This window comes from Schistocerca americana, chromosome 2, assembly GCF_021461395.2.
Source record: "Schistocerca americana isolate TAMUIC-IGC-003095 chromosome 2, iqSchAmer2.1, whole genome shotgun sequence".
NCBI lineage: Eukaryota > Metazoa > Arthropoda > Insecta > Orthoptera > Acrididae > Schistocerca > Schistocerca americana.
Window position 1 is genome coordinate 114,629,250 of NC_060120.1, and position 25,708 is coordinate 114,654,957.

The window sequence follows — 25,708 nt, forward strand, 5'->3', positions numbered from 1 at the left end:
TAAGGTGGACAAGCATTCAATACAATTCCTTTTTGTCTCACAAAGTCATAGACATTTTCATTTAAATATTCCTTCCCATTGTCACATCTTATCTTTTTAACAGTTTTCCCAGTGAGATTCTCAACTTCATTAATATACTCTACAAAACAATTGTATAGTTGATCTTTAGATTTTATGGTGTAAACACGAGCTGCCTTACTGTAATCATCAATGAAAGAAAGAAAATATCTTTCCCCATGCATTCCAGTAGTTGAGTGAGGCCCATTTAGATCTGTGTGAACAATTTCTAAGATTTCTTTTGCTTTGGTTCTATTGTTTTTAAAAGGAACATTATGCATTTTGTTTTCGATACAAATTTTACATTTCATAAATTCTGATTCTAGTTCTGAAGGAACCCCATCTAACAATTGATGTTTACATAAAGTATTTAGATAATTGAAATTAACATGTCCCAAAATGCAGTGCCATTTTTCCTTTGTTGTCATATTATTGTCTTTACTCATAACATTAACATTAACTTCTCCTTTATTAATAGTACTACTCATTTTATACAACCGACTCTCTTTCCATGCTATTGCAATCAATCCATTAGCTTTATCAAAAATTTTAGCATTATTCCCTACCGATACAATTTTGTGATTATCTGTAACTTTGGCATAACTGATCAAGTTTTTGTCTATGTCTTTTACAAAGAAAACATCTCGCATATTAATTGGAACCATTTGATCATAGACAGGAAAATTACTAATTACATTACCAACGTTAGTAGCTTGCAAAATTTTTCCATCAGCAATTTTTACATTTATAGGTTGTTTTAAAGTTATACTCTTAGAAAAATATTCCTCATTATTAATAACATGATCAGTACAGCCACTGTCTAATAACCAATTGATTTGAATTTGATTGTTGTTACTTGACTCTACTGTTCTATTTTTGACCTATCATAGAATTAACCTCTGTTATAAAACTACTCATACCATGATCACTCTGATGGTAACCTTGCTTGCTGTGATGCCGACCGCTGCTAAAACCATGCTGCTCTCCTCGACCACGTTGCCTGCTGCCATAACCTCCACGCTGCATGTTGCCGTAATTTCCACGCTGTACATTGCTATAGCCTCCACGCTGCATGTTTCCATTACCTCTGTCGCTACTTTGAAAATGTACTCCACGATGCCATGTGCCTCTGTTACTTGTTCTTCCCAGGTTAGAATCACGTTTGAAGTGACCTGCTTTGCCGCATCGATAACATACTTGCTCCTGATTTCTTGAATTCAATTTTCTTTCTGTGTGAAATCCATTTGATTTTACCTCTTCATTTCCAGTTTTTGCATTCAATAATTGAATCTTACTTTTAACGTATTCAACTGTCTGGTCCTCTTCCTTCAAGACGTCCACTAAGTCCCCAATATAGCTCATTGACTCTGGTAACGTTCGCAGCATATAATTGAACTTCTCCTTTTCCGTTACTTTAGCGCCTGCAGATTTCAGCTCATTTACAGTTTTTTCAAATGCACTGAAAAATGTCCCCGTATCACTGTAATCACTTAACCTCGATTTGTCCAACTTGTTTCTGCATAATATTTGAAGGGCTGTAGACTCTTTCGAATATAATTCATCAAATTTCTTCATGATCTCGAAAGCACTTTCTCTGTCACTCACGAATTCTAGTTGCTTATTTGTGATTGCACCATAAATATAGTTGATAGCCTTCAAGTCCTCTTCATCCCACGTTTCGTTGTCTGAGCTCACTTTTGCCCTCGTAGTCACTGTATGACATTTCTTCATTTTTAGGTACATGATTATCCGCTGCCTCCAGTTCCCATAGTCCTCGCCATCAAATACAGGAATAGTTATATCAACCATGTCGAACTTTCTGAATAACACGCGACGGCCACAATATAATATTTAACTTCTACTTTTCTTTTCAATAACCACGCTCTGCTACCATGTTTTGAATCACGTTCACACTTTTACTTATAAAATACTTTATTAAAATATACATATGTTCACTTTACAAAAGACACACGAAGACTATCTATTGCGCCCAATCACTCACGCATATATACACAAACATAGCTGTCACCACAATCGATACTTCTCGAACATACTCGATATTACTTATTCTAGAACGATGTTCTGGAACTTTCTCATATCCGATATAAATGTATTACATAATTCCAACAGTTTCGAATATCCAGATGTGATTGAAACCCGCACCAACAGATGAGGCTATAACGTGCTGCTATAGCGTCCTAGTGTACGGCAATGGATCGCAACTCTCACATTCGCAAACCTTCCAAGACGCCCCTCACATACGCTTGTTAATTTTTTCGTGTACAGAGCTGAAAAAAGCCGCGTATAGAAACGCCTGCAGCATCCGTTCACTGTTAAAAAGGTTTTGTTTCTGGGCAAGCTGCAGGTCTGTCTCCCGTCTTGTCTTCTCGTTCGGCGCCATCGATCCACTTGCATTGTTGAGTTTGTTATACTACTCGATCCGAAGTCTTGTTGACGGGACAAAACGCCGTGTTATGGAATACATGTGCGGCCATGTGTCGGTTAAATCTCAAGTGTAGCACGGGCCACATTTGGTAGTGACGTGTCCTTCTCGTGGGAATGCCCAGCTCAGCACTCTTTGTTCCTCTCAGAAAAGAACAAATTAAATAAGTTACCAGCGCTGTATTAAGGTTCTTCTTTCTACTTTCGCTGACATTTCTGCTTTCACTGTGAGTTTAGTTAACTCCGCACAAGGCCAGTAACACGTATGTGCCGTGGGGCCTCAGGTGAAATGAACTAATATTTTAGGTGTATTGCCGGCCGAAGTGGCCGTGCGGTTAAAGGCGCTGCAGTCTGGAACCGCAAGACCGCTACGGTCGCAGGTTCGAATCCTGCCTCGGGCATGGATGTTTGTGATGTCCTTAGGTTAGTTAGGTTTAACTAGTTCTAAGTTCTAGGGGACTAATGACCTCAGCAGTTGAGTCCCATAGTGCTCAGAGCCATTTGAACCATTTTTTTAGGTGTATTATGATACTTCCACGTAATATGTGAATGTAACGTCCGATAAAATTTTATTGCATTAAAATTTTACTGCACGAACACATTTTATGCACATTCACTTTTGAATCGCACATGGCGTGAATCAAATATTGGTGGGGCCCGCGGTTCTTAGCCGTATTTTATAATACTATGTGTCTAGTAAGTAACGGGCGAATCCTAAAACTTCAGCTAACGTAAATAGCGTCTCAAGAGTATAGTTTCCCTGCTCAGTAAGAAACAACAATACTTACAGAGAGTGTAATATTTTAAAATGTGCTTAATTGTGAATTTCGCCGTAGGCTAAATAAAGTTGGCCGCTTACCTCTGGAGAACAGTAGTAAGTAGATCGGCTCTACAGGGTTAGAGGATGAGAGAGGCGGAATGTTTTAGTGTTTGTCTTCCATTTCTGAAAACTCGTAAGTGTGCGTCACTCGTCCGATCAGCTGCTGTGATATAAATTTTGACACTGAAGTAACATGGATTCCTGATAAATGCAGCACAGATACTATTATGAATCAGTCATTCGCACAGATGGTAAAACCAATAACAACACTTCACCACGCAAATAGTCTCACAACTGTCAGATCACCGAGGTTGGCAGCAATCTGAAACAGACCACAGTCAGTACGAAATGTTCTGAACGGTACCGACTTAGATCATCACTTATCTTGCCCCTACTATAGCCTGCCTGTTGGAGGCTCATAATATTCTAATTTATGTAGGTTACCAATTACCAACAACGTCGGTAGATACGCGGTCCGAAGTCTCGCCCCACAATGTCAGTATTAGCTCTTGAGAAAAAAAAGTTTGACACCCACTGCACTAAAGCTTCGCGTCACTATTGACTGTTACTAGCTCCAGCCCCATTGTAAGGACAAAAAAACTACTGTTTAGGAATAATGAGTCTTTAAATTATAAAACTGAAATACAATAATTTTTGGACTGCTACCTACCAATACCATGAAGCCACTGGCACTGACCACATTCTCAGTATTTTCTTACTTTTGTGTTTACAAACTGTAAGTTGTGAAGGTAAAGGTAACCACTATTCCAGGTTCTTACCGGCGAGCAGGTGCTGACTAGAACAAACCTTATTGAAACTGATTATAAGCTACGCAGCACACAAAGCTAGAGAACTCACTTTGCACTGACCGCAGGCGAGTAGACGAAATGAGTGTCCGCACACAGATTTTGCCATGCTTCCTTTAAACAGACCGCTTTGACAAGTGAGTTTGCGTAAAGGCAGTATTTGTGATCTCTTTCCTGCGTCACACTTTCCACTTTTTGTTAAGTCAACAGCTTTGTTTTACAGTACTTTTTATATCATTTGTGCAGTCGTATATAGTCCTTCCATTTTCGTGCCAGAGAACCACAGCTCTAGTTCAGCAATAAATGCTAAAAGGCCAGTTGGTTAAAAATGCTAGTCAATGAATCTGCCTTGCGAGTGGCCGAATGATGTTGATTTCAAGATAGTGACTGATAATTTGCACACAAAATAACGTGACCTGTAGCTGCCCAGACGGCGCTGAAGGTGAGAGGACAATGGTAATGGTGGGAGCTCTCTTGTGGACCGCCAGGAAGCAGTAGGGGAAGGTGCAATTTTGGAGCTGTAACCTATGCGCTAATGCATATCTTGTGAGCTATAGCTAGCGTGTCTGCAAACGACTGTATTGAGAGGTTATGTCAGTAAGACTAATAATTCAACAAATATTGGCATTCACCATCAGTAGTTTCCCACAAGAGTACCGAAAAAGAAATGGTCACAGAAACAAAGGAACTTTAAACAGTGAGTTCCATGGCTGTACAGAAACACACAGTAACGGCCTTCATAGAGCAGTACATAAGAAAACCCATTATCACAAGAGTGCAAGATATCAACCCAGAATTCTTTATAGTGCTCTTTCCTTAAAATTTAAACAGACGCCAAAGTTGTCCAGTTTAGAAATGAGCATAGAAAACGTTAATAAGTGAAAGTGTTTGCAGTGTTAGAGAATACATGAACTTTCAGAAGGACAGCAGACCTACATCTACCTCATAACTCAAGTTACATTTAGCCATGTGTCACTGGGTGTACTGACTGGCTGATGCATCAGCTTACTGCAGAAGTTGGTTGTTCGTAACTAGCGGTGTTCTTATCTAGTGCTGCTTAAGGCAGTGCCAGTGATATGATATGAAATTAGTATGACATGAAAACTGTAATTTACTCATTTTTATGCATGCATGAAAATTAATTAATCTGCGAATATAGAGTATTAAATTAAATATTTCTTGTTTCTTTCCATTACTGTATGTACAGTAAATATGTGATTTACTATTGTATTTAATTACTTTATTGTATTATTGCAAATTCATGTATATTTTTCGTGAGATATTTGTCCCGGTCACGATCAACGGACCACTCTGTGTACATATATTTGGTCCGTTGATCGTGACCGGGCCAAATACCTCACGAAATAAGCGTCAAACGAAAAAACTACAAAGAACGAAACTTGTGTAGCTTGAAGGGGGAAACCAGACGGCGCTATGGTTGGCCCGCTAGATGGCACTACCATAGGTCAAACGGGTATCAACTGCGTTTTCTTAAATAGGAACCCCCATTTTTTATTACATATTCGTGTAGTACGTAAAGAAAAATGAATGTTTTAGTTGGACCACTTTTTTTCGCTTTGTGATAGATGGCACTGTAATAGTCACAAACATATGGCTCACAATTTTAGACGAACAGTTGGTAACTGGTAGGTTTTTTAAATTAAAATACAGAACGTAGGTACGTTTGAACATTTTATTTCGGTTGTTCCAATGTGATACATGTACCTTTGTGACATTATCAGTTCTGAGAACGCATGCTGTTACAGTGTGATTACCTGTAAATACCACATTAATGCAATAAATGCTCAAAATAATGTCCGTCAACCTCAATGCATTTAGCAATACGTGTAACGACATTCCTCTCAACAGCGAGTAGTTCGCCTTCCTTAATGTTCGCACATGCATCGACAATGCGCTGGCGCATATTGTCAGGCGTTGTCCGTGGATCACGATAGCAAATATCCTTTAACTTTCCCCACAAAAAGAAATCCGGGGATGTCAGATCCGGTGAACGCGCGTGCTTCGACGACCAATCCACCTGTCATGAAATATGCTATTCAATACCGCTTCAATCGCTCGCTAGCTATGTGCCGGACATTCACCATGTTGGAAGTACTTCGCCATTCTGTCACGCAGTGAAACATCTTGTAGTAACATCGGTAGAACATTACGTAGGAAATCAGCATACATTGCACCATTTAGATTGCCATCGATAAAATGGGGGCCAATTATCCTTCCTCCCATAATGCTGCACCATACATTAACCCGACAAGGTCGCTGATGTTCCACTTGCCGCAGCCATCGTGGATTTTCCGTTGCCCAATAGTGCATATTATACCGGTTTACGTTACAGCTGTTGGTGAATGGCGCTTCGTCGCTAAATAGAACGCGTGCAAAAAAATCTGTCATCGTCCCGTAATTTCTCTTGTGCCCAGTGGCAGAACTGTACGACGTTCAGAGCCGTCGCCATGCAATTCCTGGTGCATAGAAATATGGTACGGGTGCAATCGGTGTTGATGTAGCATTCTCAACACCGATGTTTTTGAGATTCCCGATTCTCGCGCAGTTTGTCTGCTACTGACGTGCGGATTAGCCGCGACAGCAGCTAAAACACCTACTTGGGCATCATCATTTGTTGCAGGTCGTGGTTGACGTTTCACATGTGTCTGGACACTTCCTCGCAGTGGCTAGCACAGTGGACTCGCATTTGGGAGGACGACGGTTCAATCCCGCGTCTGGCCATCCTGATTTAGGTTTTCCGTGATTTCCCTAAATCGCTCCAGGCAAATGCCGGGATGGTTCCTTTGAAAGAGCACGGCCGAATTCCTTCCCATCCTTCCCTAATCCGATGAGACCGATGACCTCGCTGTCTGGTCTCCTCCCCCAAACAATCCAAACAAATGGACGCTTCCTGTTTCCTTAAATAACATAACTATCCGGCGAACGGTCCGGACACTTGGATGATGTCGTCCAGGATACCGAGCAGCTTACATAGCACACGCCCGTTGGGCATTTTGATCACAATAGCCATAATCAACACGATATCGACCTTTTCCGCAATTGGTAAACGGTCCACTTTAACACGGGTAATGTATCACGAAGCAAATACCGCCCGCACTGGCGGAATGTTACGTGATATCACGTACTTATACGTTTGTGATTATCACAAAGCGAAAAAGTGGTCCAACTAAAACATTCACATTTCTTTACGTATTACACGAATATGTAATAAAAATGGCTCTGAGCACTATGGGACTTAACATCTGTGGTCATCAGTCCCCTAGAACTTAGAACTATTTAAACCTAACTAACCTAAGGACATCACACATCCATGCCCGAGGCAGGATTCGAACCAGCGACCGTAGCAGTCACGCGGTTCCAGACTGAAGCGCCTAGAAGCGAATATGTAATAAAAATGGGGGTTCCTATTTAAAAAAAAGCAGTTGATATCTGTTTGCTCTATGGCAGCGCCATCTAGCGGGCCAACCATAGCGCCATCTGGTTTCCCTCTTAAAGCTAGACAAGTTTCGTTCTTTGTAGTTTTTTCGTTTGATGCTTATTTCGTGAGATATTTGGCCCAGTCACTATCAATGGACCACTCTGTATATCCTTTTATTCATTTCTTTCTCTGTCAACACCTGACAAATCCCATGTCATTGTATATGATAAAATGGATGTGCAATAATTATCAATAATAATAATAATAATAATAATAATAATAATAATAACGGTTTAAAAGTATAACGTGCAAGACAAAGTCGCTTACTGCAATACTGACAATGTAAAATGAAGAGCTTATGTTACATAGGAATTATGTATCAGTTTCCTTAACCTGCTGGTCAATATTACCTCAATATAAAATTTTTGTCATGTCATTGCCTTAAGTTGTGAGGCATTGAGAAATAAGTTACTTGTTGCCATGTTTACCTCCTTCTTGTTTATTTTCTCTTTTGTATGGTTGGAACGGCTGGCAGTTCCTGCAACCCTCTGAAGAACACTTCTCGGTTATCTCTTAGCGAACGCAACGACAAACATACGTCACACTTGCAGCATGTGCGGTTACACAATCTGATGACGTTCTCTAAACTGATAACTACATTTTTAAATGCTTTTGCGTTTATCATTTTCACAAAAAATAAAAGCTGAACATTCAGTTCTTATATACAGATCCACTAAAAAAAAGGTCGTGCAGCCACTCTTAAATTTATCAAATAATGCAGTTATAAAATCATAAACTTGTACCGGTTCAGTGTAGATTAATTTCACTCATAATGAAAATGACTGCAAGCATCATTCCAACAATTCTCTAATTTAACAGAAGCAGATTATTTTGGTATACGTGGAGTTTCTCTACATAACAGCCAAGAAAAACAGTTAAGTATTCTTTTGGTGAGGTGGTGAAATAAGCTAATTTCAAGAAAATGGAAAGAAAAGGAAAAAAAGAAGAAAGAAATTAGTTTGATGCTACTCTTTATCTGAAAGACTCTCTTTTGCCTGTCTACATACATTTTGCTAGTTACAGAACTGGCTTTACTATACGTTTTATGTATGATCAATGAATGACTCATTTTCTCAGTTCCTTATGCATAAAATATGTGAAAATGTGTTTTTTAATAATGCTACACATGAATCACAAAATACGTTGTATTTTATTAAACATCACATTATAGGTATAGCATTTCTATGGAGTATCCTGTCAGTACTTGGAGGAAGATGGACACATTATAAACTTCAATACACAGTATTGATGTTTCACAATAATATTTATTTAATAGTTCAGTAAAATCCTGGATCTGTACACCAGACTTTTTTACTAGGAATACTGCTGTCCAGATTGTTTTCAGCAGTAAAGACAAGATTCATCATTTAGAACAGACTGTAATTTATAGGATTTCCTGCGAACTGTGTGCCAAATTATATGCAGGCCAATTAGGCGCGAGTATAACTATGAGACAGAACGAGGACGAAAGGAGTTGGAGACTGAAAAAGAGAGATGCCACTTTTGCTGAACATACTCTGATTGATTGTCATTCTTATGATTAAATGTGATGTTTTCCATAAGAAACTAAAGGAATAAAACTTAGTGCAAAACTTCTCTAAATTCTTGGTATTAATAAACTACAATCAAAGATTTCTGACCTGGTCATTAATGACCAAATACAGTATCGTTATTCACCCTTATTGCAGTATCAGCAGGCAGTGAATATTTTTCTCGCCATCGCGTAATACTCTTGTTATGACTTCCTCACCCACATCCCATAGACTTCTTTCTCTTCTCTGCACCCCCCCCCCCCCCCATCACCAAATCCTTTTCGGTCTGCTCATCGTGTTCGCCAATTTACCCCTCAAACATAGCACCCTGTGCCGTTACTCAGTTACACGTTTTTTGTTTATATTTCTGTACATTTAAGCTTTGAGGATGAAGTAATATAAGATATATTTGGTCAGAGCTTCTCTGTGAATTATGCTTTTGTTTTGTGTATATTCATAAAACGTTACACAGCTTTGAAAAAAATCTTTGTGCAACTATGAACTGTCAGTGATGTTGTGTAGACTATGTGTTTATTATTAAATGATCTGACGATGACCCAGAAAGCTGGAAGCCTGTCCATAATGAACTATTAAATGAATACTATTTTCGAATATCAGTACTATGTATCAGGTTTTTAATATAACATTTTTTTGTTATAAATAACGGAAAAATAATGTAATTCTGCAGTTAAACGGTTTTAGAAGTTTGCAGGCAAAACAGACTTGCATGTGATAATTAAGCTAAGGCAGAAATAGAGGCAATACATACAGTGTGTAATGTTCCAGTGCACATAGCCTTAATCACTTTTCTCTTGCAAAATACTGCATTTGTATCAGTGGGTCGAAGCAGCTTTAGTGACTATCAAATATTTGTTTTATTGAAATATTTACATAGCTTAAATAATTATGCCTTCATTACATTGCAGCTATTTCGCAGAATGGAAAGTAGTCCGGCGAGAACAGCTTTGAGTATTGTGTCTGAAGCCAATGAGAAATTCTGCTTCGACCTGTACAAAGTGAGTACTGTAAACATTATCACATACTTTTAGAGCATTGACTAACGTAGTAAAACAGCCTACAGACTGAAAGAAAACATTGTCGACTGGTGTAGATTACGTAGAAATGTTGTGCTAAAAGAAAACATTATCGAACAATAACTAAAATCGGTGTTAAATACTTAGCAAAGACGTGGAATGGTATGTTATTGCATTCCTTGAACATCTTAAGAAAAGAGGCTGGAGCAGGTGAATGTAGGTGGTGCCCATCTGTAGGACATACGTGGTCTATAAGTCAGCCCGTCTCCCATCACGATATCTTGTTTTTGCTGGACTGGAAGAGTGCAGGGTAGCGTGAGCTCATCGGACATAATATTAGTCACTTTGGATTGCTGTACAAAGTGTAGAACTAGACTAGTACCACGCTCTCATGTGACTCTCAGTGGTGCTCAAATAGTGTGTACTCTTATGGAATCATCGCAGTAAGATGGGCTGACGTGGAGACACAGTGACAGAAAGCCCAAAAGGAGCTGTCACGTTTGGGTGTGCCCATAACCTCACCGTAAATGAAGTTGCCCAGCGTGGTGGTGATCAATGCGGACTGCCAAGCGCGTTTACAAGGAACTCGCAGCCAACCATGTAACGCATAGTAAGAACAGTGGTCGTAAAAACATCCTAACCGACAGGAACCGGAGACGTGTTTAGTATTTCCGTCTGCTGCGGTACCGATAACGTCCCCGAGGCTGCGAGGAGCGCAACCGACGTTTCATCTGGGCTATACCTCTCGCACGAATCTAGGCCAGCCAGACGGCCAGTATTCTTTTGTTCTGTGCTACACGACGCGCATCGATTCTCGTCATATAGCTACCCATACAACTATCCTGCTCTTTTTCTGGACCATAATGGTTTTCGCAATCAGTATTGTTAAGCTAGTCGATCTCATTTAAATGATGTCGATATGTGGAGAGCTATGTGTGTATGAACTTGAACTGTTTTTACACCTTTGTTTATGTATGCTGTTGTATTCAGTTCCGTTTCGTCCACATTGATTGTGTGTGTGCTAAAATGTAGTAAAGTGTACCAATGTGAAATTTTGTAATAAATCACCGAATGTGTGCATGTTTGTCATGTTCTCAGTATCCATGGAACCTCAACAAGTATACAAACAGGACGCAGCTTACAAATCTTGCTCCGTCTACAGTTCGCCCATCTGTAATGGGAGTGGGGAGAAAAACGAGGTGTAAAGTTTTTCCAATTACATCAGTTTCAAACGCGACAGGAGTCCCTTCTGTGAGTGAATAAAGTTCCATCTCAACAGTTTGAGAACGAATGTTGGGAAGGGTACTGCAAGCAGTGGGCATCTGGTGCCAGATACCTCTCAAAACAACGTTGCTCACAGCTGATAATAGTACTACACGTATTCATTCAGCCAAGCAAGAAAAAACCGTAACAGTATCAGACTGGAGGAGTTTAGTATGGCGTGATGAGTCGCGATTTTGCCGATTTCAAAATAATGCAAGGTGTGTAGCGCATAGATGGTCCAAAACGACGTTTAATCCGCAGTGTGTAGAAGGTGCATTTCAAACCGGAGGTAGGTCTGTGAGGCTTAGGAGGTGTTTTTCATGCCACGGGTTGGACCCACTTATTCACGTTACCTAGAACATGAACCAGGATATTTATTTCAACATTCTCAGTCGACAAGTGTTGCCCATTCTTCAGCATCTTCATGAGGAGCATGCTGTGGACAGTTCCAGATTCCAAGATTACAGCAGCTTTGCTCAAGGGGCTGCATGCATTCATTCTAGATTCAACACTTAGGCTCCATATAGCACCTCGAGTAGTTCACAAAACCTTCCAATGCTAACGCCATATAAAATGTCTTGGAAGTACGTGGAATGGAAGGTGAAACACAGTAATCAACATCCTGTCAGTCAGGTTGCTCTACAGGGTCTAATCATCAATGAGTGTCTCCAGTTGGAAGTGGTACACCTGAAGAAACTTGTGGACTCTCCTCATAGCTGAACAGAGGGCATTGTCAAGGTTTGTGTGATTTCTCCCGGAGCTGAATAATTTTTTGGCCAGTGTGCAAATCTATCAATAGGATAATTTTTTGCAGTTGTATGTTTTAATGTTAAAATCCATTCCCTTAAACTATAATTTCAACAAGTTCCCTATTTAAAAAATTTCGCTGTTGTGCCTATAAATTATTATCTCTAAGGCAGTGCGTTGTCAAGCGAAAGACCCTGGTTCTCTGTTGATATGACTAGGCTTCCTGTTTGTTTTGGTAGGCACCGCTAGGTTATGCATTCACCAGTTAGGGGAATGAAGTTCAGCCCTGCACTGCTTTATAAGATATGTTTAACTAGAATGAACAGTCATATGGCTGTCGTAAGTGATGTTATTGCATATTACTGGATCATTTAATAATGAACTTCGGACCGAAACCAGAATACTGCAACTTCGAATGTTCTGTGTAATCTATTGCATAATTTGGTAAACCTTACCTTGGCCAGGAAGATCGCCTGATATCTGCCCAATTGAGAACGTTTATAGCATTTCCATCAATCAATGTCAACCGCATAACTGCTTGCATAAAGACCAGATGTAGAACACTGTGTTACTGACTTGCTCAACACACACACACACACACACACACACACACACACACACACACACATGTACAGTAGAGCGTCTATTATCCGAACGTCGGTCAACCGAACGACCGCTTAACCGAACTGTGTACTCGCTCACACCTGTTACTCTCCCACCCTACCATCCATCATCCCCCTCACTCCCAAACTAAGTTTCCCACAGTAGTCGCCGCACTGAGCCACCGCTGGCGGAACATTGATTCTAATGGGGCCTTCAGAAGGCGCTGCTTACGTGCATAAGTAAATATGAAACGGGTTCTTGAAGGGCCTCAGTTATTCATGTACCAACTTTAGATTTTGAACGTGATGACTAAAATATAGTTGCCGTTAACTGAATTGAGTGTGATTTTGTTAATTTCTGTCTATTGACTGCAACGCAAGGCTTGAGAGAATTTCGATTGTTGCCGTGGAGAGGTGGAGAGGCCAAGATAAAACTTACTAAACTCATGGAATCTGTATAGTTTAAAAACATGAACTTTAACTTAAATTATCTGTTGCAATTTAAAAAGGTTCTTATAACGAAATCTCTCGCATTTACAGTTCCTGTTAACACTGAAAAATAAATTAGTACTTTGGCGCGTAATGGCCGACCAGAGGCTGCATCGGAAGATGAGCTTATCGCAGGGCAAATTACTGAAAAAGTGCTTATTAAAAATAGTTAGCCACTGCGAGCATTTGAGGTGACAACTATTACAAAGAAATTCATTTTGCAATAATAATAACAAGTTTATTTTAGCAATAAATACGAATAACGTACATAAAATATGTGTAGCCGCTCAATGGCTGCCTTCCGTATAGCGAAACAAAATAGTGTGTGTACCACAAAATACGTCCTTCCTCCTCGGCCGACCAATCGCGTCTCTTTCGATCCTTTTTTATTTTCATAGACATTAAATAAAGATGCTATCGCTGCATATCAGTTGTTTCAAGAACATTAACTATATCTTTTACACTAATTTTGTTCATAAAATACTTAATTACGGTTTACAACCGATAAAAATGTCAATATTTATGTGACGTACCGTCACACAGCCCACATGCAGTGGAACTATCTTGGACCTTGTAACTAGAAATAGGTCGGACCTTGTCGACATCATCAATACAGAAACGAGAATTAGCGATCATGATGTCATTATAGCAATAATGGTTATGGAGTTTAATAAGTCAGTTAAGAAAACAAGGAGAGTGTTTCCGCTAGAAAAAACAGGTAAGCAGTTGTTAGTTCCAGTAAGATGGACGTAGAGAAGTTATGGGCAAAGTTTAAGCATATTGTAAATCACGGTCTGGAGAATTATGTGCCTAGTAAGTGGATCAAGGACGGTAAAGACCAACCATGGTTTAATAATGAGATTCGGAAAATTGAGAGGAAGCAGAAGCTGTTGCAGTCTCGGTTCAAAAGAGAACGCTAAATGACGACAAGCAAAGTTCAGTAGAGATTCATGCGCCCGTGAAAAAATGTGTGCCAAGCATACTACTACCACCGCCATATCCATACGTTAGCAAAAGATCTGGCAGAGAACCGGAAAAAAATTTGATCCTATGTAAAATCGCTAAGTGGGCCTAAGGCTTCCATCCAGTCAACTGTTGACCCATCTGGTGTGGTAGTTGAAGATAGTAAAACGAAAGCCGAAGTTTTAAATTCCACATTCAAGAAATCGTTCACGCGGGAGAATTGTACAAGCATACCGTCGTTTCACCGTCGTACAGACTCGCGTATGGACGAAATAGTAATAAGCATCCCTGACGTACAGAAACAACTGAAATAGTTGAAAACAGGAAAGTCGGCAGGTCCGGATGGAATCTCAGTTCGTTTTTTCAAAGAACACTCTACAGCATTGTCCTGTTACTTGGATTGCATTTATCGCAAATCTCTCGCCTAGCGCAAAGTCCCAATCGACTGGAAAAAAGCGCGGGTGACTTCTGTATATAAGAAGAGCTAAAGAACGGACCCGCAGACTTACAGACCAGTATCACCAACGTCGGTTTGCTCCAGAATCCATGAACACATTCTCAGTTCTAATGTAATAAATTTTCTTGAGACAGAGAATCTTATGTGCACCAATCAGCATGGTTTTAGAAAGCATCGCTCGTGCAAAAGTCAGCTTGTACATTTTTCACATGATATACTGAGAACTATGGGGTTGGGTTGTTTGGGGAAGGAGACCAGACAGCGAGGTCATCGGTCTCATCGGATTGGGGAAGGACGGGGAAGGAAGCCGGCCGTCCCCTTTCGAAGGAACCATCCCGGCATTTGCCTGGAGCGATTTAGGGAAATCACGGAAAACCTAAATCAGGATGGCCGGACGCGGGATTGAACCGTCGTCCTCCCGAATGCGAGTCCAGTGTCTAACCACTGCGCCACCTCGCTCGGTTGAGAACTATGGATGAAGGGCGACAGGCAGATTCCGTATTTCTAGATTTCCAGAGTTCCCCATCTCTAGATTTCCCCATTCGAGGCTGTTAAATGAAGGTATGAGCGTTTGGAATAGATTCCTAGATACGTGAGTGGCACGGAGACTTCTTAAGTTACCGAACCCAGTACGTTGTCCTGGACGGCGAGAGTTCATTAGAGATAAGGGAATCATCAGGAATATGTAATAGGACCGGGTGGACAGCAATCTGCGGTTTTTTTTGCTGATGATGCTGTGGTGTACGGTAAGGTGTCGAAGTTGAGTGAGTGCAGGAGGATACAAGATGACTTAGACAAAGTTTCTAGTTAGTGTGATGAATGGCAGCTAGCTCTAAACGTAGAAAAATGTAAGTTAACTCGGATGAGTAGGAAAAACAAACCCGTAATATTCGGATACAGCATTAGTAGTGTCCTGCTTGACACAGCCATGTCGTTTAAGTATTTGGGAGTAACGTTGTAAAGCGAGTTAAAATGGAACGAGTATTTGAGGACTGTGATAGGGAAGGCGAATGGTCGACATCGGTTTATGGAGAGAATTCTAGGATAGTTCGTGTCTAAAGGAGGCTGCATGCAGGACTAGTGCAACCTATTCTTGAGTATTGTTCGAGTGTTTTTGGGATCCGTACCAAGTCGAGTTCAAGGAAGACATCGAAACAATTCAGAGATGGGCTGCTAGATTTTTTTACCGGTAAATTCGAACGACACGCAAGTGTTACGAACGTGCTTCGGGAACTCAAATTCGAATCCCTTGAGCGGAGCCACCGTCCTTTTCGAGGAACACTATTAAGAAACTGTAGAGAACCGCCATTTGAATCTAACTGCAGAACGATTCTATTGGCTCAACATACATTGCGAGTAAGGAGCACGAAGGTAAGATACGAGAAATTAAGGCATGCGGAGGCACACACACTCTGTCATTTGTTTGAGAGTGGAACAGGAGAAGAAATGCGTGGTGGTGGTACGGGGTACCCTTCGCGACACGCCTTACGGTGGATTGTGGAGTATCTGATTGATGTAGATGTAGACGTAGATGTACACCACTGGCCATTAAAACTGCTACACCAAGAAGAAATGCAGATGATAAACGGGTATTCATTGGACAAATATATTACACTAGAACTGACATGCGATTACATTGTCACGCAATTTGGGTGCATAGATCCTGAGTAATCAGTACCCAGAACAACCACCTCTGGCCCTAATAACGGCCCATGCAGCTTCAACATGATACCACAGTTCATCAAGAGTAGTGACTGGCGTATTGTGACGAGCCAGTTGCTCGGCCACCATTGACCAGACGTTTTCAAATGGTGACAGATCTGGAGAATGTGCTGGCCAGGGCAGCAATCTAACATTTTCTGTATCCAGAAAGGCCCGTACAGAACCCGTCCACTGTTCGAAGTGCCGTCAATGCCAACAAGAGGTGACCGAGACGTGTAACCAATGACACCCCATACCATCACGCCGGGTGATAAGCCAGTATGGCGATGACGAATACACGCTTCCAATGTGCGTTCACCGTGATGTCGCCAAACACGGATGCGACCATCGTGATCCTGTAAACAGAACCTGGATTCATCCGAAAAAATGACGTTTTGCCATTCGTGCACCCAGGTTCGTCGTTGAGTCCACCATCGCAGGCGCTCGTGTGTGTGATGCAGCGTCAAGGGTAACCGCAGCCAGGTCTTCGAGCAGATAGTCCATGCTGCTGCAAACGTCGTCGAACTGTTCGCGCAGATGGTTGTCGTCTTGCAAACGTCCCCATCTGTTGACTCAGGGATCGAGACGTGGCTGCACGATCGGTTACAGCCATGCGGATAAGATGCCTGTCATTTCGACTGTTAGTGATACGAGGCCGTTGGGATCCAGCACGGCGTTCCGTATTACCCTCCTGAACCCACTGATTCCATAGTCTGCTAACAGTCATTGGATCTCGACCAACGCGAGCAGCAGTGTCGCGATACGCTACAATCCGACCTTTATCAAAGTCGGAAACGTGATGGTACACATTTCTCCTCCTTATACGAGGCATCACAACAACGTTTCACCAGGCAACGCCGATCAACTGCTGTTTGTGTATGAGAAATCGGTTGGAAACATTCCTCATGTCAGCACGTTGTAGGTGTCGCCACCGGCGCCAACCTTGTATGAATGCTCTGAAAAGCTAACCATATGCATATCACAGCATCTTCTTCCTGACGGTTAAATTTCACGTCTGTAGCACGTCATCTTCGTGGTGTAGCAATTCCAGTAGTGTATATGTTGTGTACGGGATACTACCGCCGTGTTTATCGCTTACTCATAGGTTTTGTCACCTCAATGTATGCATATGTTATTTATATGCACCATTTTCTTATAATGACTTTTTATAATATTTCCACGTACATTTAGACAACATTGACACAATACTGTGATGGATAATAAAATGATTAGCTTGCCCTTATGATAACCCTTCTGCCAAGAAGTGAATTTAGTAATTTGCTGCACCAAGGCAGAGAAAAATGCTTCTGCTTCTCATTTCGACATAAATGTAACACCAAGAAACTTAAATCTGTACGTAAATGACTGCTACGACTCCTGGTGCTACTGCTGCTGCTGCTTATGACGATGATGATGATGATGATGATGATGATGATGATGGCATGCGTGTTGGACTCACGACACTCAAGTCAGGCAAGGCTTTTAAGCGGTGCTTTCTTTGTAGGAAATTCGTCGATCACATCTTCATAGTCTAGTTGCTGTTATGTCAGAATTTATGGAAAGGACGGCAACACTTTGACTCTGTCCTGCGTCATGGATGACGGTAAATATTTATTGTCTCTTTCGAGGGGTGAGAAAGAGCGTCTTTGCAGCGACTGACAAAAATATTTGCAATGCAATCTCCAAATTAGGAAACAGTTCTTGAACGTTGTTTTCACACAAAACTCTACACAAAGTACTTAGGAGGAGGTTTTTACACTCATGTTCAGAAAAAAACAGAACACCTTGAACGACTACAGATAGGACGTTCACATTCGGGAGGGCATGTACGTTAGTGTGTTCCGCAGAAATGATTAGCATTTCAGGCAACTCGGTTCAGCGTGCGTCCTGTTGTCTAGTAGGCACAGTGTCCGCCATGGGCCCTGATTACATATTCCATAAGCGATGGCATCGACGCTTGTCCTCTGTTATAGCTATCCATGCTGCATTCACCTAGTTCCAGAGTTCATCTGTGGTAAAATGAAATGTTCGTATGGCATTGTTGGCCGGGAGGCCCCATTCGGGGGAGTTCGGCCGGCGTATTGCAAGTCCTTGATGAAAGACACACAACACACAGTCCCCTGCCGGGAATCGAACCCTGGCCCCCTGCGTGTTAGGCGGTAACGCTATCGCTACGCAACGGAGGCGGACTTCATCTGTGGTGATTGGCATTGGGTCACAGCACTGCACCCGTCGTTTGACCATATCCCACACATTTTAGATTGGCGACACGTCTGGTGATCTGACGGGCTAGGGTAAAAGGCTGACATCCTGTGACACCAAGAAGGCACGAGGTCGTGCATTGTCCTGCTGAAAAATGGCATCTGGGGTGCTGTGCAGAAAGGATATGGCTACGGGTAGCAGGCTGTCATTCACGTAGGTCACACTTGTCACAGTTCCCTGGTCATTTACCATCTGTGATTTGTAGTTGTACCCAATAGCACCCCACACCATAAAGCCTAGAGTTGATGCTGTATATCTAGTGCGAATGCAGTCACTGTGATGCCTCAGGCAGGCATGTTTTACGGTAGGTGGTGTTGCGCCGCGATATCGATGTTGACTTTGCGCCTGCAGGCCGACATGGTTTAATGCTAATCATTTCTGCAGAACATACTAATGTACGTGTGTCAACATGAACATTCTATATCTAGTCATTCAAGATGTTCTGTTTTTTTTCTGAACGTGGGTGTACTTTGTTGCTCTTCAGTTTGCTTGCAAGTAAGTAATCTGACCACTCAAAAATTCTTCAGAGTCGTCTTTGTGGAGCAGTTGCAGTTCTCTAGCACAGTTCAATAGTTCACTGTGGTCTCGTCAAGAAAAATTAATCAGGAACTCAAAATTACCATAAAACTCTTCCAGCGATTTTTTACTTTTCTCTAATTCTGATATCAGTCTGTCTATAACAACTTTCTTCTGAAAGTAGCAACAAACTCAATTGTTTCGTCCACTTCAAGTTTTCTTGACTTTCCCCTTTTTGTGATTGTTTTGTAGATATTTATCTTACTGTAGTCGACGCAGCGTTTTTACATGTGTCGTACATAGAACACATCTCTCGAACATCTTCAAGTAAAGAATCGTACAACTTCATTACAGCCCAATATCAGTATCAGCACTTTGCAACAGTTTATTTGTAACATTAAATCTCTTATATAACACTGCCCAAAAAGTTGTTATCGCAGTTTCCAGACTCTGCAGACTGGTCAGCATTCCAGTCGCGTCGCATCATAGTGAAGCCTTTAGAGTTTCATCACTAAGGGCGTGAGCAGCACACTGAAAATACACAGCAAGAGAGTGGATTTGTTTAATTCTAGCTTGGTGGCCAGAATAAGCACCAGCCATATTGCTTGCATCGTCGTATGACTGACCCCTGCATAAGTGAATATCCGAATCATAGTTACTTAATAAAATTATTAGTGAATCAGTTAATTCTTGTGATTTGTGCCCCGACTTTGGGACAAACAGATGACTCCGTCAACAGGAAATACATCTTTTGATAAATACCTTTCATAAGATAGCTGATTCGCATGTGTAACATTGGGGACGGAGTCTTAATATGGTGCAGAAAATACGTATGTAGTTTCCTTCACTTCATCTACAATATACTTCACCACCCTTTTTGACAGAATTGATGTAAACTTTTCACATGTTTGAAAAGAAAGATATGGGATGTACCCTTTTCCTTTGCATCTTTGAAGTTCTATGTGTTTAGCTAGAAAAGGGTCCAATTCTGTCATTAGCTTTAGCGCCATCTCGGAATTTCCGCTGTGTGTTGACCCAAACGCCTAGTTGTGCCCCTTGAAAGATAGGCCTTGTGTGGAAAAGTTCTTGACCACACCAACAGCTCGTGTTATAACGTCCCTCCAATATTTTACTTCTGTCTCAAGCTGAGATGTTAGTGTCTTTTCCATTCTTCCTGTGATTTGTCCTCTAGCTTTTAAAGTTAACACATATTTCCTATTTCAGTTGAATTTTCATGGGCAGTTAATCGGGACTGGCCATTTTTCCAGTCATTAAATACCTCATTAGGTTTTGGAAACTGTGATGTTCCATTAAATAATAAACACGGGACACAAAATATTCCTTGTGGTTCATAAAAGCAAACGTTTATTTAAGTACCTCAGGAAGTCAGTATACTGCCTGCGTGCGTTACTGAAATCACAATCCAAATTCTGTGCCACATGACCTTGTTTAGCGAAGTGATCGCAAAGGAATTCATTTACTATTCAGATCGCAGGATCGTCAGAAACTGAATCGCTATTATCATTCGCTTTCTATGCTTCATTTGGGTTCACCGAAACGATTGTTTCCGCGCCATTGTTATTCTTTTTAATATCTGAAACGCTTGATTCAGACAAACCATATGGTGCACTGTTTTCGAAGCCGTTCACATCGTTATTACACTCAGATGTTTCTAGACTCGAGCTTCAACCATAGTTGGAAGTCACGAACGATGGCGGTCGAGTTGGGGTTTGTTCTGCACACCTGTATCACGCATTCTCCGACAGTCAGTGAGCGTCCACTGTCCAGGAGCGTTCTCAGCGCTCTGTTGTGAATCCCGTAGCTAATGCGAGCATTAAACGTTATCGTAGCAAGTCGTTCAGTGAATGTTTATTCCAATTGTTGCGGGTTGCATCGCTGATGGTGGTGGTAAGCGAGAAACTCTGCATAAGCAAACGAGAGATATAATTTGCCGGATATAATCTTTCTTCAAGCGCAAAGCACGTGATTGCGCGTCGAGTCCGTGCAAAACACTTGTGGCAAGTAGATGCGCAGATGGAAGGGCATGCATGGGGAGAGCTGTAGGTGGGGTTGCGGTCGGTCGCTGTAAGGGACATGCCGAGTACTGGAAGGGAAGTGTCGTTCTAAACTGAAGCCTACGCTCACATTTTTTTGTAAATATTAAGCGGGGCCTGCCCATGCCCACTAAAGATGGGTCGTTGGAGAACTAACGAATCTGAAGGAACGGTTCACCAAGATGAACGGAACGAGCGAGAAACGAATTCTAAGGGACGGTCTTTCATAGCTTACTTCGGTGGCGGATTTCTACTTATAGTTCCCCGAACGGGAAACGGTCAGTCTCGTTCATGCAACGGCACGTCGGCCGGTCCCGTTCCCGTCTGTCTCGGTCTCGGCCTCGGCCTCGCTCGCCCGGACTCGTCCTTCTCCGCGCGGCCGCAAGTCGCAGTTTCACTGCCGACTGCTCATAGTTAGTTCAGTATCGAGTTGTTCGTTTCGTTCGCTGCGCACGCCCATTCTAGATCAGTTTCAAACCTTTTCTGAACTCTGAACTTCCGGTTCTTTTCGTATTCTATTCAGCGTCCATGACCGGTAATTAAAATGTATTTTATAATTACGTAAATTACATAAAAATTACGTGGTATGTAATACATACATTTTTTCGGGTAACAAAACGGCGTATCAGCTTACTTCACTATTTCGATAAATAGCAATAGAAATATTTAAGAAGGCAAGATATTTTGCTATTACACATGCAAAGGAAGTTGGCACGGCACGCACGAGTGGCCATTTTCTGTCTATTTTTATCCAAAGTAAAAGGACATGTTCTCTGTTATGGACGGCAGACCGACGTACAACCGAATGAAGCCCGCGCTCCATAATCGTGTGTCTGGTTCAAAAATGGTTCAAATGGCCCTGAGCACTATGGGACTTAACTTCTAAGGTCATCAATCCCCTAGAACTTAGAGCTACTTAAACCTAACTAACCTAAGGACATCACACACATCCATGACCGAGGCAGGATTCGAACCTGCGACCGTAGCGGTCGCGCTGTTGCAGACTGTAGCGCCCAGAACCGCTCGGCCGAGTGTCTGGTGTCACATTTTGTAAAGAGAATATGATAACTTCTACAATATTATTTCGGTACCACAGGGTGGCGCACGAAAAATCGGCCCCGAGTACTAGACTGCTCACTGTCGCCCACCAATCATCATTTATTGTTTCGAAGTTGTTGTTTGAATTAACTTTTTTGTTATTTCTTCACTGCCTAATTATTACATGTTTATCTATCCTGGTCGTAGCAGTCAACAAATCGTGTGTAACTGGCGAGCGGTCTGTACTCGGGGCCGGTTTTTCGTGCGCCACCTTATATTATTTCACTACGATCAGCCACATAATGCTACAGTTGGCTAAACGAGAGGTTTTGCAGAATTGCGAAAATTACAAGTGTGCGAGAATTCTGTTATGAATAAAAGCTCTGTACTCCACGGGGGAGGCAAGTGCCCTCTCTTGGCGCCTTCCATCTTCAGTCACCTGTGCTACTAATTTTTCACAAGAACCATATAACAAGCACAAATGAACGGTGAACGAGTAAAAATGAACGGTACACAAAAAAGAGCGATCACCAGTGAAATAGTTCCCAACGATGAACGAGTTTGCCCATCTCTAATGGCCACACTTGCATGGTGACCATTCAAAAAGATTTGTCACCTTTACTATGGTTAGTATGAAAAAAGAATTTCGCCGAAAATGCAGCGATTTATTTTGGCCTGGCTTATTAACCACTTGTAACTTTCAGATAAGTTTGAGTAAAACCTACACAGTTCTCTTGCTGACGTATTAAAATTTGCTTGTTTTGCCAAAACACAGAGGAGTTTACACTGTCCCACCTCACTGCAATGTTATGTAGACACAATTGCGAGAGAATTCTGGAACAGTGAGGAACTGAGAAAAAGTAAGCTCAATATCTTATGAAAAACTACATTTTTGGTACAAAATAAACGTGTAATGTCCTCACTTACGCTGTTCCAAAACCCATAGCATTTCTCGTATCACTGGCTACCGATGGCCCTTAAAAATTAGTCTTTTATCGAAAAATCTGTAGTTTGTGGCATAACGCAGTAGATTATGAAGTTTAGCATAAAACCATACGGCAAAGTACTCTCCCAGTGCTATCATTTGCCAAAATCTCATTTTGATATCTCAAACCGTTTATGAAATATGAGGATTGTTGTGGATATTTCACTCTGGCTTTCCAGAATGGCATTATTGCTAAAGGAAAATTCAATATGTTGGGTAAATTTCATATGCAGCAACATATTATGCAATATGCCCCAAACGCAAAATCATAGCGATCCCTATTTTTCATTGCAACCTCTTTCGAATTTCCCGTAGAGTCTTACTTCCACGTAAGTATCATAATAACTATGACCATTAACGAAATGATGGGCACATCATAATCAGCCTGACATATAAAGCTACAAGTAAATCAATTTTTTTTCTTTTTTTAACGAATGGTTTCCGCTTGAGAAAGATTGCAGGCAGTGCGTCTCAATTCCGTCCCCGGCGACCGGCCGAAAGGCGGCACACACTGTCGGCCTCCCCTTCCGAACAGACGAATGAATTCGCCCAGCACTTTTGGACGAAAATCAGTTTTTCTGTCCGTGCCTCGACGTGCGCGAACCGTCATCGTTCGCGTATCGGACTGCAGCTGGCTTGTTTGATTTTTGCACTCTTTTTCCAACTCCAGTTAGAACTAGCTGGCTTTGTATCATTTTGAAATAGCACATCGTTTTTTGCAATCTTTTCACAGTTTCATCTTTCTTTATTGCCTTATCTTTTGAGAGTTTCCGGTACTGAGAATTACTTAATCTTGTTCTACTCTCACTCGTTTTAATTCTGCATCTATATCCAAACTCCGCAAGCCACCTGACGGTGTGTGGCGGATGGTACCTTGAGTACCTCTATCGGTTCTCCCTTCATTTCCTGTCTCGTATTGTTCATGGAAAGAAAGGTTGTCGGTATGCCTCTGTGTGGGCTATAATGTCTCTGATTTTATCCTCATGGTCTCATCGCGAGATATGCGTAGGAGGAATCAATATACTGCTTGACTCCTCGGTGAAGGTAAGTTCTCGAAAGCCGACCAGTGTGGCCGAGCGGTTCTAGGCGCTACAGTCTGGAACCGCGCGACCGCTACGGTCGCAGGTTCGAATCCTGCCTCGGGCATGGACGTGTGTGATGTCCTTCGGTTAGTTAGGTTTAAATAGTTCTCTAGGGGACTGATGACCTTAGAAGTTAAGTCCCATAGTGCTTAGAGCCATTTGAACCATTTTTATGTTCTCGAAACTTAAACAAAAGCCCGTACCGAGCTACTGAGCGTCTCTCTTGCAGTTTCTTCCACTGGAGTTTATCTGTCATCTCCGTAACGCTTTCGCGATTACTAAATGATCCTGTAACGAAGCGTGCTGCTCTCCGTTGGATCTTCTCTATCTCTTCTATCAACCCTATCTGGTACGGATCCCACACCGGTAAGCAGTATTCAAGCAGTGGGCGAACAAGTGTACAGTAACCTACTTCCTTTGTTTTCGGACTGCATTTCCTTAGGATTCTTCCAGTGTATCTCAGTCTGGCACGTGCTTTACCGACGATTAATTTTATATGGTCATTCCATTTTAAATCACTCCTAATGCCTGCTCCCAGATAATTTATGGAATTAACTGCTTCCAGTTGCTGACCTGCTATATTGTATCTAAATGATAAAGTATCTTTCTTTCTATGTATTCATATCACTTTGCACCTGTCTACATTGAGATTCAATTGCCATTCCCTGCACCATGCGTCAGTTCGTTGCAGGTCCTCCTGCATTTCAGTACAATTTTCCATTGTTACAACCTTTCGATATACTACAGCAAGATCCGCAAAAAGCCTCAGTGAACTTCCGATGTTATCCATAAGGTCATTTATATATATTGTGAATAGCAACGGTCCTACGACACTCCCCTGTGGCACACCTTAAATCACTCTTACTTCGGAAGACTTCTCTCCATTGAGAATGACATGCTGCGTTCTGTTATCTAGGAACTCTTCAGTCCAATCACACAATTGGTCTGATAGTCCATATGCTTTTACCTTGTTCATTAAACGACTGTGGGAAACTGTATCAAACGCCTTGCGGAAGTCAAGAAACACGGCATCTAGCTGGGAACCCGTGTCTACGGCCCTCTGAGTCTTCTGGACGAATAGCGCGAGCTGGGTTTCACACGATCGTCTTTTTCGAAACCCATGCTGATTCCTACAGAGTAGATTTCTAGTCTCCAGAAAAGTCATTATACTCGAACATAGTACGTGTTCCAAGATTATACAACTGATCGACGTTAGAGACATAGGTCTATAGTTCTGCACATCTGTTCGACGTCCCTTCTTGAAAACTGGGATGAGCTGTGCCCTTTTCCAATCTTTTGGAACGCTACGCTCTTCTAGAGACCTACAGTACACTGCGGCAAGATGAGGGACACTAATAG

At 41.7% G+C, this 25,708-nt stretch overlaps 1 protein-coding gene across 3 annotated transcripts in view; it reads left to right on the forward strand.

The window, feature by feature from the left end:
• Positions 1-25,708, forward strand: part of LOC124595143 (ovalbumin-related protein X-like) — a 119,548-nt gene that overhangs the window by 33,847 nt on the left and 59,993 nt on the right. For all 3 annotated transcript variants that reach the window (XM_047133745.1, XM_047133746.1, XM_047133747.1), the window contains exon 2: positions 10,083-10,172. In XM_047133745.1, coding sequence (XP_046989701.1) covers positions 10,083-10,172 — 90 coding nt within the window. The remainder of the gene's footprint in view (positions 1-10,082; positions 10,173-25,708) is intronic.